The sequence below is a fragment of the Phascolarctos cinereus genome, unplaced genomic scaffold (assembly GCF_003287225.1).
Source record: "Phascolarctos cinereus isolate Bilbo 61053 unplaced genomic scaffold, phaCin_HiC Scaffold_5;HRSCAF=322, whole genome shotgun sequence".
NCBI classification, from domain to species: Eukaryota; Metazoa; Chordata; class Mammalia; order Diprotodontia; family Phascolarctidae; genus Phascolarctos; species Phascolarctos cinereus.
This window is the reverse complement of record NW_027555958.1, coordinates 401,174,970-401,189,396: the sequence shown is the minus strand read 5'-3', so window position 1 is coordinate 401,189,396 and position 14,427 is coordinate 401,174,970. Positions and strand designations below refer to the sequence as shown.

Sequence of the window (14,427 nt, the reverse complement as noted above, 5' to 3'; positions counted from 1 at the left end):
GTACCCACACTGTATTTCCAATAGGTTGTTTGAGCTTTTTAAATAAACATCCTACAACCACCATCATCATCAACATGTCTAAATTTAAATCTTAACTTTCTCTCTCACCCGAACTTCCTTCTCTTGTGGGTACTGCCTTTCTCCAAGGCTTGAAAACTCAAAATGATTTGGGACTCTTTCCTCTTTTGTACCTTCCATATTCTATCACTCACTAAATCCTGTCAAATTTTCCTTCAAATTATCTTTCACACCCATCCATTCTTTTCTATTTCCACTGCCACTCTACTAAGGCCCTTATTAACATTCTACAAAAGCCCTTATCATCTCACTTTAAGAAAATTTCAGTAGCCTCTTATTCTCCTGTTTTCCCCATCTCTTTTCTCTTGACCCTCCCACTTATCTTGCACCTCACTAACATATCAGTCTTCCTAAACCTTCCCTCTGTTCATGTCACTCATTTTCTCAAAAACTTTCAATATCCCACTATTGACTCTAGGATCAAGTCTTTTATCCTTAGCTTCTACTCTAGGCTCTCCCAAAGCCTAAGTGAACTTTCCCTTTCCTTAAGTGAATTTTCTGGCCTGTTTGCCTACCATTTCCTTTAATTGTTAATCACCTACCATGGTAGGTGCTTAGTAAAAAAAAGTTCTCTTTGTTTAATGAAAATATTTTTAAGGTAGTATTGAGTATCTACTTTAAAACAGGTAACATATTCTTCTCTAGCAATTGAGTACCAAAAAAAAGTTGCTGTCTTTTCTGTTTAATAACAACATACTCCATGAGAAAGGACAAGTTATTTTTTTAAAAATGGGTCTGATAAAGTTTTGTACTTTTCAAGACTAAATTGAAGGCACTTTGCTCTCTTAAATGTTTGCACTCATAAATACGGTCTCATATATACTAATATGTCATGAAAAAGTTATGATGTAGAGTTCATATCTTTGCAAAATCCTTTCTCTCTACAGAATGAAGATGCGGGTGACTATAAATGTATAGCTACAAATGATGCTGGTGTGGTGGAGCGCAGCATGACTTTAACACTTCAGAGTAAGCCACTGAATTGAATGTCATTCATATCAAAAAACATTAACTAGAATTTTCCTGCTTCTTGGGCCAAACATTTTTTTGATTTTGGCCACTAGAGCGTGTTTAAATTAACAAGGTGAAAAAAGTCTTGATCATTCTTTTAATGATTTAATGATTCTTTTAAAACTTAAACACAGATAATGGTAAACATCATATATATTATAAGAGGCAGAGGGCTGGATTTGGAGTTAGAAAGGATGGGTTCAAATGCTACTGCTACTTGGTACCTGTATAGCTTTGACAAGTCACTTCACCAGTCTAGGTCTCATTTTCCTCAATAGATGAAGGGGTTGAACTAGGTGATTTTTCCAACCCTAAATCCTATGATATATGAGAAAGTAAGTAATAGTTTATTTGTCTATATCTCCCATAATTCTTGGACATTGCTGAGTACATAGTAAGGACTTAATAAATACTTGTTCAATTTCACTGGATTACATTTGCTAAACTAAACTGCATTGACAGAAAATACTTTTCATTTAAATGTTAATTACAGTCTCAAAGAATATTGCCAATGCTTTGCATCCATTACAAATTATTAATAAAGGATAATTATATTTATAATATTATAATTATTTAGTCTATTGCCTAAAAAATTATCAAAGAAAGAAAAGGCAGTATTCACCCAGTCAGATAGAGGTGTGTGGAACTTAAGAGTATATTCCAATTTTTTATGTAATTTGGCTGAAGTTTTCATTTCTTTAAGGAATACTTAAAGGAGAAAAAAATCACAAGTTATTGTCATCAGACAGAGAACAGCCATGAAAACGTATTAGTATCAGTGGGAATATGATAGCAAAGGTTTTTTTGAGGGTCAGTTTGTGTGTGTGTGTGTGTGTGTGTGTGTGTGTGTGTGTGTGTGTGTGTGTGTGTGTGTGTGAGAGAGAGAGAGAGAGAGAGAGAGAAGAGGAAGAAAGAGACAGAGAGAGAGAGAGGGAGAGAGAGTCTTTTCTCAAATGTTGTTACATCATCTTTATTCTATGCTTAGGTGAAACTTTGACTTTGTTGTTAAAATAAGGTGTGATAAAGCTAAAAATCTCTGTGCATTTCTCATCAGGTCCTCCAGTTATCACTATTGAGCCAATGGAAACTATTACCAATGCTGGCAGCACAATTGTGCTGAACTGCCAAGCAATTGGAGAACCTCCACCAACCATTGAATGGTCTCGCCAAGGACATCCCCTCTTCTGGGATGATCGAGTTACTCTACTGTCCAACAACTCCTTGCGGATTACTGTAGCTCAGAAAGAAGATACCTCTGATTATGAATGTATAGCTAGAAACTTGATGGGCTCAGTCCTTATCAGAGTACCAGTTACTGTACAGGGTAAGTAGCCAAAAAACTGAGTATTAGGTCATAAAGGCTAAGGAAATTTAAATCCTATGGGACAGCAAGAATCCTGATTCTTGTTTTACTTTTACTTAAAGCACTTTCAAGATTTCAGTAGAATCATGAAATCACAGAATATTAGAATAGAACAAAAATCTTAGATATCAAAATCTGGCCATAGAGAATAAATACCAGCTGGCATTTGTGAAGTACTTTAAGGATTTCAAAGTGCTTTTTACACAATATCTCGCTTAACCTTCACAACAACCCTGTGAGGTAGGTACTACAGGCATTATTATCTCTGTTTTACAGATGCAGAAACTGAGGCTCAGAACAATTAAATGACTTGCCCAAGGTCACACAGCTAGTAAGTATGAGAGGCGAGATTCAAACCCAGTCTTCTGCCTTTAAGATGATCATGCCATCCATTAGTGACTTACCCAAAGTTGGTGACATAAGGACTAGTTAGTATTAAGGTCACCTACTTATCAATTTTTATGCTTTTTCTGCTTCTCTATGGTAATATTATAGGTTCAGTATTATAGGTACAGTTTTATAAGCCCAGAGCTCAACACCTAATTCATGTCTATACAAGGCTAAAATAACATTTAGAAACTCCAAAATAAGTTGATCCTGGTCTTTTAATAACAACTCAATTAACCTCATCTTATGAAATCAATTCAATTATTTCACTCTTAAGTAAAATGTTTTCTATTCAGATTGGTCTTAACTGATAGGCAGGAAATCAGGTTCACAGCCCAACTTTTCAGGGGAAAAAAAAGTCCTTAACCTTCCCAATAGTCATATCAAAGAGGGGATACAAATAAAGACAAAAACAGTGTCTGCCCTCAAGAAGCTCTCGTTCTAATGGAGAATACAGTATGTAAGTAAATAAGTGTATAGAAGATATATACAGAACAGATGAAAAATAATTCCAGAGAGAAAGACACTAGCAGATTGCCTGGTACATAGTAAACACTTAATAAATAACAAGTGACTAACTTTTTTTCCCCTTGGCCTTCTCTTAGCTTTGTGGTACTTCTTTCAGGATCCTTCATACTACTCAACCAGGAGGCAATTCTGCCCAAAAGATGCCTTTTTATAGCACCAGTACAAGATGGTGTCTCCTACCTACAAAAGTTTGGGCCAGTCACATAATCTCTAATCCCTGAGACTTAATCTCTCATCCTTAATGAGCTTCTAATGGATCAAAAAGTACCCAGGCTCAAGAGATTCACTCATCCTATCTAAGCTGGGTCAATGGCAAGTCTGCACCCTCCACAGGGAGATGAAATCAGAATCCCAAACATCGGTTCACCTCCTTGTAACCTCATTAATTCAATGTTACTACCTTGATCAACTTTCTACACTTAAATTACATGATAGCTGGGCCAATAAAATTCCTAATTTTTATAGTTTTAACTCTATACCCTTTATATGTAAAGTGACCACACCTTCTATTTACTGAGAATATCAATGTCATTTGTTTCTCCTTCCTAACTGAAAATTTCTCCATCTTTACTCATCCTTTTCTTCCATTTTTCTGTCTCTGAGAACTGACCCTGCTCCTTTCTAAGGCTAAGTCATCTTCAGTGTTCTGGAAGCTTGTTATATTCATCATGTAATCATCCACTTGTATTTGTATTTTCAGTCTCTCCCTCTCTACCAGTTAGTTCCTTCTTCTTGGCTTGAAAACATATTTAGATATCCCTCATCCTAAAAAAAAATTAAGCATTCATCCCCTTAAACTCCTGTACTATATCTCTTCTCCCTTTCACTGACAGAATTCTAGAAAAATATGCAGTTTTTACTTCCTCATCTTTTCGGTTATGCATGATGGATTCTGTTTAAACTGCTTTCTTGAAGATCATTCATGACTTGCTAATTACCACATCCAACTCCCCATTTTCTAGATGAAGAAGATGAATTTCAGAGTGGTAAAGAGACTTATCCATGTCCATTTACCTCGTATGTGTCAGAGGAAGGATTTGAACAAAGGACTTCAAGTCCCACTGCAGTGCTCTTTCCCCTAAATATACTGATTTTCTACTACTGTGCATGTCTCTATTACATAAATATCGTGTGCTATTATTTTGTATTATAGTTATGTGAGTATATGTCTTACTTTTTTTAGTGCTGGCCTGACAGCCAGAAGAGTCGTAAGTCAACAAGCATTTATTAAGTGCTTCCTAGGTCCCAGGCACTATTCTCAGGTGAGGCCCAAGGTCAGTGGCTTCTCTGATACTTAGCTAGCTATGTGACCACAGCCAATTCACCAGCTCTCTGAGCTTTGTCAGAAAAAAAAAAAGAGTAATATAGAGCACTTACGGGGTTGTTGTGAGGATCAGATAATATAATGCATTGTGAGAACTTAAAGTATTATGTAAATGTCAGTTATTATGTTTTCATTGTTATTAATGTTACTTCATTCTTGTCTTTTTTGATGGAGTTGAGATAGAAAAATTTTGAGGATAAATTGCTGTTCTATTATTTGCATATATTTTATATTCTGTGGGAAATTGCTCAGGTGGCTAAAAGTATTAATTACATGATTTTTTATGTTTTATAATAATGATTTTTTTATTATTTAATTAATTATAATTAAATGAATATTGGGAGGTAAGCTTATCTTCTGTAGACTAACTGAAAATATCTTCTGGACAACCCCAGTAACAGACAGGATAGAAGGGAGGATATATATCTTATCCTTTACTCACATGACTTTAATTTCTTCTGCTAGTTCTCTTTTTCTTATTGTTGCTGTTATTACAGTAGAAAATGTTTTTTCTCACCTTATTTGATGGGGTACAGATAGAAATGGTCCTAGGAGAAGTTACCATTCTATTATCTAATGTTCTGTGTATCACTGCACAGTTCAAACCAGTCAAGAGCATTTATTAAGTGCTCACTATGTGGCAGGCACTATGCTAAGCACTGGGTACATAAAGAAAGGCAAAAACAGTCTCTACCTTCAAGTAGCTCATACTCCAGAGTGGGAGACAACATACCCACAGCTATGTACATACAAGATACACACAGGTTAAACTGGAGATAGTTGTAGCATCTAAAGGGACTGGGAAAGGTTTCTTGTAGAAGTTTGGATTTTAGCTGACACTTGAAGATGAATAAAATTACTGCTTTTTACAGCTGAAATTATTATTATTATTATATTATTATTATTATTATTATTGTTATTATCATTGTTACATTCCATATTATAAGTTTCTTTAGGATAGGGATTGCCTTAGAGAATCACAGAATTTTAGATTTGGAAGGGACTTTAGAGATCATTTATCCAACCCCTACCCAAAATATAAGTACCCTCTACAACAGCTTCATGTAACAATTGCTCAGAAGATGATTTAAAACCTAGAATGAGAAGGAACTCACTATACCTCACGAGGATCCACTTGAGATGACTAAAATTGTCTTAATAAATTTTTGAAAGCTCTTTACACTGTCCTAAAATCTACCCTTCTATAATTTCTACTCATTGACCCTAGTACTGTTCACTGGAATCATACAAAGTCTTCCTGAGTATGATTATCATTCAGATACTTGAAAGTAGTAACATATTCCCACAAAGTTTCTCTTCTCTAAGCTAAATATTCTCAGTTCTTTCAGTGCTTTTTTTTCCCAAATAATATGGGTTCCAGTCTGCTCATAGTTGACCTCCTCTGGACATGCTCCAGTTTGTCAGCTTTCCTTAAAATGTGACCTTTCATTCTACAACATCAACTCAGATTACAAGGAATAAAGGGAGCAAATTTGTGGTGAGGAAAGAGGATAGAAACAAGGAAAATTGGTATTAGCCACTAGTCCAAGGTATTTTGTAATAAAAGGAAGCAAAGGAATATGATGGCATCTTAAGGAAACATTGAGAGAGACAATCAAGGGAATGACATTTGGGGTAAGAAAAACCAATCTGAAAGCTTAAAGATTTGAGTCAGCCAATGAAAAGGGATATGAGAAAGGAGATCCAGTTTTCCATAAGAGATGCAATGAGGAATGAGATTTAGAACAAAGGTTAGAGGATTAGCCTTTGGGAAAAAGGAGAGATACCAAAGATGATAAGATGGGTATAGAAGCAGAAGTGTCTCCACCCTCCAACCCATTTCCATTACCGAAACCTACCAATCATCAGTTGGCTATGTCAGATGTTATAAAGCTTTCTTCCAATTCCCTCAGGCAAAAGTGTTTTCTGCCTATGAACTCCCATAGTATTTGATCTTATTTTTGTGTCTCTCACAGCCTTTCATAATTTCTTGCTTAACATGTGTTTTTTAATTGAGTCACTGAATTCATAGCTGACTTTAGGTGGATTTTTTTTTCAGTGCATGGTGGGTTTTCAGAATGGTTTGAATGGAGACCCTGTAGTGTCACTTGTGGTCAAGGTGTTCAGAAAAGGATTCGTCAGTGCAACAACCCTTTTCCAGCCAATGGTGGGAAGCCCTGCCAAGGCCCAGATTCAGAAATGCGCAACTGTCAAAATAAACCTTGCCCAGGTAGATTTTATTTTTATTTTATTTATTTGCTTTTTGGTGAGACAATCGGGGTTAAGTGACTTGCCCAGGGTCACACAGCTAGTAAGTGTTATGTGTCCGAGACTGGATTTGAATTCAGGTCCTCCTGACTCCAAGACTGGAACTCTAGCCAGTGTGTAACCTAGCTGCCCCCTGCAGGTAGATTTTGATAATCACTTCTAGATATGTATTTTTCAGATTCCCCTACTTTAGTCACACTTAGAGGTTTCCTTAGAGCTCAAATTTAAATAGATTGGATGGTGAAAGTTTTCATCTTTATTTAGTGGATGGCAACTGGTCAGAATGGAGCTCTTGGGAAGAGTGTACGAGGACTTGTGGACAGGGAAACCAAACCAGGACCAGAACTTGTAATAATCCTCCAGCTCAGCATAATGGAAAGCCATGTGAAGGAAATGCTGTGGACATATTCATGTGTAACACTAAACCTTGTCCAGGTAAGAATATGCACAGTAACATTAAAATGTATGTGTTCAACCCAGGTTGGACCTGTTTCATGAATCAGAGGTACATCCAGTTTGGAAACACCCTTCACTGACACTGACCAGCAGCTCTATAACTTAAGAATCTTAGAAGGATGCCCAAGACACTGAGAGATTAAGTGATTTGTGCCTGGTCACACAGCCAAAATGTTTCAAATAAAATGAAGCTGACAAGCATTTATTAAGTGCCTACTCTGTGCCAAGCACTGTGCTAAATTTTAGAAACCAGACATAAATCCACATCCTCCTGACTATAAGGGTGGCTCTCTATTCATTATGCCTTGACGTTTCTCTAAGATATGAATACACTGTTCTTTGTCATTGTATTTCCTTCTTTTTCACTTTCTTACCTCCACTCTTGGGTTCATTCATTCTATATCCTCAACTCTGTTCTAGGGGAATAGAGGGGCTGTAAATGTTTGGGTTTTGCCATAAGTACAATATAAAAATATCTCAATGAAAAAGATAGTCCCTAGGCTTGTTTTCTTTTACAAAGCTGATGAAAGAGATTTGGGGGCAGATTTTTTGTAGAATTAAAGAATTCTAGAGCTGGAAAGCAGCTCAAAGATGTTCTGGCCTATCATTTTACCAGTAAGGAAAGTGAGACCCAAAGGTGACTTGTCTGAGGTCACCCTAAGTCAGAGCAGAGACAGGAGTAATGGAACCTAGAACTAGAACTCTTGCTTTTCTCTGATATTTTAATCAAGCATTGCATTCAGCTAGCATATATTAATTGCCCACTGTACACAAAGTAATGGGTCCTGGGTACTGTAGGAGATAAAGATGGCATACTGTTTTCCTCAAGGAGCTTATAGACTAATAGGAGAGGTAAAACATGAACCCAGGTATAATGTGACAGCTGCCAAAAGAGAGGCTCAAAGTAATCTTTATTTCTCTGGCCATTGACCCCCCCCATCTATTAAATAGATAGAAGGTTATAGGTGCAAGGAGTAAAGACGGACCCCAGCATCTGGGGGAAATTTAGGAAGTATCCAGACTTCTATTTGAGAAAAATAATTCCTGTGTGATGGAGGGCATTAGTCATCTGCAAAAATAAAAATAACCATTGAAGTAACAGCCTAAAATATAATTTACTAAATTTATTAAATATGTTTCTCTAAAATTTTCAATCAGAAGCCATCCAAAAGTGTAACAAATATATTATAAACTGTCATGTAGGAAACTGTGACCTGCCTATAAGATAATACTGTAATGACCAAAGATTGAGATGACAGAAAATGAATACCAGAAAAGTTTTTATCAGTGTGGCTCCAGCACTGTCTGAAGGACAGGATGCTCCAACACAATCTGCTGGCTACAGGGATAGAAATTTCCCTAGAACAGAAAAGGGTGATATATCAAGCTAGGTACATATTAACAATTAGTTTATTGTCTGTACTTTTCATTTGCAGTGTTATAGCCCTAGCACACTATTTTCACATAGACACTAATTAAAGCCCTTAGAGAAACTGATGTTTTCAGTGCCACCATTCCACGTGGAAGTCAGGAGCACTGTATGAGCCAAGTAGCCTGGACACCCTCTTAAAACTAAAAGTTGGCCTGCCACCAATTAAAGGCATTCAATTCTCAGTTATTTACACAGAGTAAACAGTCACTCTGATTCCCAATTCCATGCGTCCATCCACCTGACAGGATATATGATGTTGTTCCAGTCATGTAGTCCAATGATGTCATATATTAAAGATATCAAAAGGAAAACATCAATATATTTCCTTGGAAACTTTTGGTCAGTTCTTGCTGTTGTTTAGGAAATGTGTTAAGAGTCTAATTCAGGACATTTTAATTCATGAATTTATATAATGGAGAAAAAATATTTTAAAAGAGTTACTGCTAAGGAAATAATCATTTTATTGTGAAGGAAATAATCATTTTATTGTGAATGCAAATGCAAATTCTATTATGGAATTAAAGCAGCTCTGTAACACATAGAACCTCCCCAACGTTCAACCTAAGTTTTCCTTCCTGGAAAATCTACTTTGATTTCAACCTCATTTAGCAAGGTCACCCTCTGACTTGTAGTTGCTGTCACTTTCTCCCAACTGTTCTCCATCACACTGACAGTAATGTGCTAATGGAGAGAACAAATTGCCTGGTAACATTGTAAGCATTCAGACTATGCCTGCATATGCCAGCTTGACTGAATTAAGTTTAAAATTTTGTGCTATTGTTTAAAGGTTACTAAATAATGTTTGACCGGACGCTTCTTATTTGAACCTTTTTTTTTTTTTGGCATCGAGTCAGCCACAGAATTTCAGAATTTCTCTACCAACGAGTTCTCATATAAAACTGAGATGAAAAAGATGGGGTTTTTTTGTTTTTTTTTTTTAGTCCCAAAGAAAATTAATGATTTTAGGCCTTTGGTGTGGACATATACTAGTTTGTATGACTAGAGTTTCTGTTGAATTTTTTTAAACACAGAAAAACATGACTTTGTTATCTAATACTTTGTTCTTGGTATGTTCTTAGTTCAAGGAGCATGGAGCACTTGGCTGCCCTGGGGGTCATGTAGTGAAAGCTGCGGGAAAGGCACTCAGATAAGAATGAGGTTGTGTAATAATCCTCCTCCTTCATTTCATGGACCCTACTGTGATGGAACTGAAACACAAATGCAAGTTTGTAATGAAAGACCCTGCCCAGGTATGGTACAAAAATTTCATGTATGCCTTTAAAAAATAAAAAGATAATGACTGATGATAATTGACATTTGTATAGCACATCAAAGTTTAAAAACCACTATATGTGCATTATTTCTAAGTATATGAAGTCAGTACTTCTGGCATTATCATCATATTCCATGTGAATAAATGAGGCTCAGAATGGTTGAGTGACTTGACCCATAGTTACATAGCTAGTACACAGTGTCAGAGGAGGATTTGAACCCAGTTTTCTTAACTCCAAATCCATCATACTAACCATTAAACATCATCTTCTTAGCTATGTACTGTCCCAACTGGGATCCCCTGTAACAATACTTCCAAGAATATCACTGAGACTAATAGCACTGATCATCTTTACAGATAGTAAGGTTTTGTATGTTTTTCCAGTGGATGGCAAATGGGCTCCCTGGGCCAGTTGGAGTGCCTGTAGCGTATCCTGTGGAGGAGGCTCCAGGCAGAGAACAAGGGACTGCTCTGATCCAGCCCCTGAATATGGGGGACACAAATGTGAAGGGAATGATGTCCAGATTGACTTTTGTAATAGTGACCCTTGTCCAAGTAAGTACGGGAAATAGTGGCTCTCCATCATGTTTATTTTCTTACTGTAAATACTTAGATCCATCTTGTTCTCTTACATGACTGCACAAATTACTTTTCATTTGGACCAAATCATTTTGCCTTCAATACACTGGAAAACTGTCTGGTGAAGTTGTCTCCCTGCTATCTCCCTTCTAGTTCATCCTACATGCCACTGCCATATTAATCTTCCTTAATTAAATTTCAGATCATGTTGCACACCCTCTCCCAATCTAGTGAAAAAATCTACATATTTCCCCAAATGCCTACTACATAAAATACAAATTCTTTCCATTGGTATTCAAGATCCCCTTACCTATCCCTATTCCAGCTTTATCTCCTACAAGTCCCCTTCATTCCTGCATTCCAGTAAAACTGGACTTCTAGATATTTCCCTAACATGATCTACAGTGTTTCCTCTACTTGGAGCCTCCTCTCTTCTCTTCCCCAGTTCTGCCTATGTAATTTATGGAATCACAGATGTAGAGGCAAAAGGGATTTCAGAGGTCATATAGTCCAACCCTTTAATTTTACACATGATGAAAATGAGGCCTATGACATTAAGTGACTTGGCCCAAAATCATACAAGTGGTGAGTGTCAGAACCAGACTTCTAACCCAAGTCCATCTTACTCCAAATTTAGCATTCTTTCTATTGTACCATGCTGCCTTACTGCTTATCTTTCTTTTTTTAAAATGCAATTTTATTTTTAGATCCAAATTCTCTCCCTTCCACCTCCTGTCTACCACTCCTCATCCCATTTGAGAAAGCAAGAAAAATAAAACCTGTTACAAAGATATACAGTCAAGTAAAACAAATTCCTGCATTGGCTATGTCCAAAACAAAACAACAAACCTAAGCTTCGGTCTGCACTTTAAGCCCGTCACCACCTCTCTGTTTGGAGGCTGAAGGTGCATAGTGTATTTCATCACGAATCCTTTGAAATTGTGGTTGGCTATATGTTGATTAGAGTTTCTAAGTCTTTCACAGTTGTCTGTCTTTATAGACGTTGTTATTGTATAAAATGTTCTCTTCATTTTACTTTGCATCAGTTCATATAAATCTTCCCAGGTTTATCTAAAACAATCCCAGGAAGAAAGGTTATGAGATTTCCTCCAACTTTGTTCAGTAGCTTAGGAATAGGAGCAGAGGAATAGAATGATAGAATCCAACTATGGGTGAAGTTTGGCAATAGAAAATGGGTAATATGATAAAGGGACAAGGAATTTAAGAACAGAAGACAGCATAGAATTAAAATGGCTAATTACTGTGTTGACTGGAGAAGAGTGAGATCAGAATCGAGGTAATGGCTTGAGAAAGTACTGAAGGGTGAAAGGGAATGAGAGTCTCAGTGACAGCAAAAAACAAGTATAAAAAGTGTGAAGCATAGGGAAAGATGTAATCATAGGTCAGACAGGAAAATGTCTGAGTTTCTAATTAGGGAAGTGTAACTCTTGTGGATAATGGCAAGATCTAGTAGGTGACCATCCCTATCTGTGGCTGAAGCAGAGTGGCAGAGTAGGTAAGAGGCTTAAGGAGATTGAAGAAATGGGACATTAGGGAAACTTTACTATTCAACATGAATAAATACATGGATATTAAAAGTTCCCTAGAGTAAGGATAGGTGCTGAGGAAGAGATGAAGAGGATGATGCAGATGCTGAACTCCTTGAGAAAGGATGGAGAATGACCTGAGGAATAATATTTTAGTTACACAGAAATATTTAATTATGGACTTCAAAAGAAGAAAAGTTACTGAGTTACTGAATGAAGGAGGCAAAGGTAGAATATCTGAAAGTGATAATGGAAAGCAAGGAATATTCTTACTCCCTTTCCAGACTCAGTGAAATGGGCAGTCTGAGAGAAGATACAGTCAATGCTAGAGAGAATATCCAGGAATATAAAGTTATCAGGGGGAGCCAGGTCTTCATAAGGGATAAAGAATGTAAAAGAAGTTCAGGATGAAAGGGAATTTGTTTGCTATAGGATAGGAATTTCAGAGGGCACAATAGAAGGGATAGGTAGGTTCAGATTGGGTCAGCAAAGCCCTATTGAGATAAAGAGGAGGAGAGGACAGGGAAGAGTTTTCTCCTAAATAAATGGCTTCTGGTGAATCTTTACAAGGACAGTATAGTACTTGTTACAATGCCCTGCCTGCATAGTAGACTCAAAAGTATTTTTAAATGAAGAAATTACATGGTAAATGTTGTTTGATTGGTAGTGGGAGAGATTATATTATTTAATTTGTTTTACAAAGTATAGGTCACATAGTGCAGTATATGCATGATAACTTAATGACTACTAGTTGTTAATGCATGTGTTGGGCATCTGTTTGCTTCATTCTAGTCACAAAGCCAAAGTGTAGAGACCAAAAGTAAATGAATGCCCACAAATGTGAGTTTGGCTGAAAACAATTGGTGTCTAGTACCCTAATTATTATTATAGAATCACTGGAAGACATCTCAAGAAACTACCCAAGTCAGTACCTATCTCCAGTCAGGACCGCAGCTAAACTTAATGAATGCTTCCATGACCACTTTAATATACTTCAGTATTTACTAATTCATAGTGACAGAACTTTCTTCTTCATGTCAAATAACATTGTGTTTTCAGCTCATGGTAGCTGGAGCCCATGGAGTGGCTGGGGAACTTGCAGCAGGACATGCAATGGAGGTCAGATGAGGAGATACCGCACTTGTGACAATCCTCATCCAGCCAATGGTGGAAGAGCATGTGCTGGGGCAGATTCTCAGATCCAAAGATGCAATATTGACATGTGCCCTGGTGAGCTTTTGATTCCTATTCAGCTTACATTTTCTGAGGTTATGCAATAGCTGTCATTATATCTGGTGGTATCTGAAGGCACAGAATTAATTTTATCCTTAAAATTGCACAGTAAAAATTGGCTAAGTTAGATTAATGTTAGTTATTTGTTTTATTCTGACACATTGTCACCAAAGAAATGATGTATTTAAAACTCTCTGCAACTACAAAGTGCCATATAAATGTAAACAGTGGTAATCATATTACTTCCCACACTTGCTTACAGTGGATGGAAACTGGGGAACCTGGCAGACTTGGAGCAGGTGTTCTACTTCCTGTGGAGGAGGAGAAAAAACTCGGAAACGTATATGTAACAATCCAGCTCCATCCAAAAGTGGACGCACTTGTCCAGGAGATGCTACTCAGCTCTCCAGATGCAATATCCAGACATGTCCAGGTAGGCACATTAATAAGCTTCACAAATCAGTGTTATTTTCACAATGAAGACTCGTGTGATGGGACGACAGGTTAAGTTACATGGGAAGATACTTTTTTCTTCCTTTTAACTCAGTTACACTCTGTGTAGTAGAAAGAGCACTATATTTGGAGTCAGAAGATCTGGGTTCAAATACCAACTCTAGGCACTTATTAGCCAAATAAATCTGGGCAAATAACTTAATTTCCAAAGTTTATCCTTATCTGTAAGACAGGTATAATAATGCTTATACTACCTACTTTACATGACTCTTTTAAAGACAATGCTTTATAACCTAAAAAGGGACATATAAATTAGAGCTTTTCTTTATGACCTGACCTCCTCTTCACAGACCATAAGGGTATATATATGGAAAGGGCAAGGACAGAAAACCAACCAAGGCTAGACCACCCTGTTTTGTGACAACAACCCCTAGAGATGTACACTTTGTTAAGAGTTCTGTTGTTATAGGCCACTGCTACCATATCTCAGGAGCA

At 36.9% G+C, this 14,427-nt stretch overlaps 1 protein-coding gene and 1 long non-coding RNA gene across 2 annotated transcripts in view; one reads left to right on the top strand and one right to left on the bottom strand.

Moving 5' to 3' along the window:
* Positions 1-14,427, top strand: part of HMCN1 (hemicentin 1) — a 495,504-nt gene that overhangs the window by 428,822 nt on the left and 52,255 nt on the right. The window contains 8 exon segments of the mRNA XM_020984406.2: positions 966-1,047; positions 2,144-2,413; positions 6,751-6,921; positions 7,224-7,394; positions 9,927-10,097; positions 10,505-10,675; positions 13,306-13,476; positions 13,742-13,912. Coding sequence (XP_020840065.1) covers positions 966-1,047; positions 2,144-2,413; positions 6,751-6,921; positions 7,224-7,394; positions 9,927-10,097; positions 10,505-10,675; positions 13,306-13,476; positions 13,742-13,912 — 1,378 coding nt within the window.
* The window catches only part of LOC144457823 (uncharacterized), a 138,532-nt gene continuing 132,808 nt past the window's right edge, over positions 8,704-14,427 (bottom strand). The window contains exon 4 of the long non-coding RNA XR_013487352.1: positions 8,704-8,774. This is a non-coding gene — a long non-coding RNA (uncharacterized LOC144457823). The remainder of the gene's footprint in view (positions 8,775-14,427) is intronic.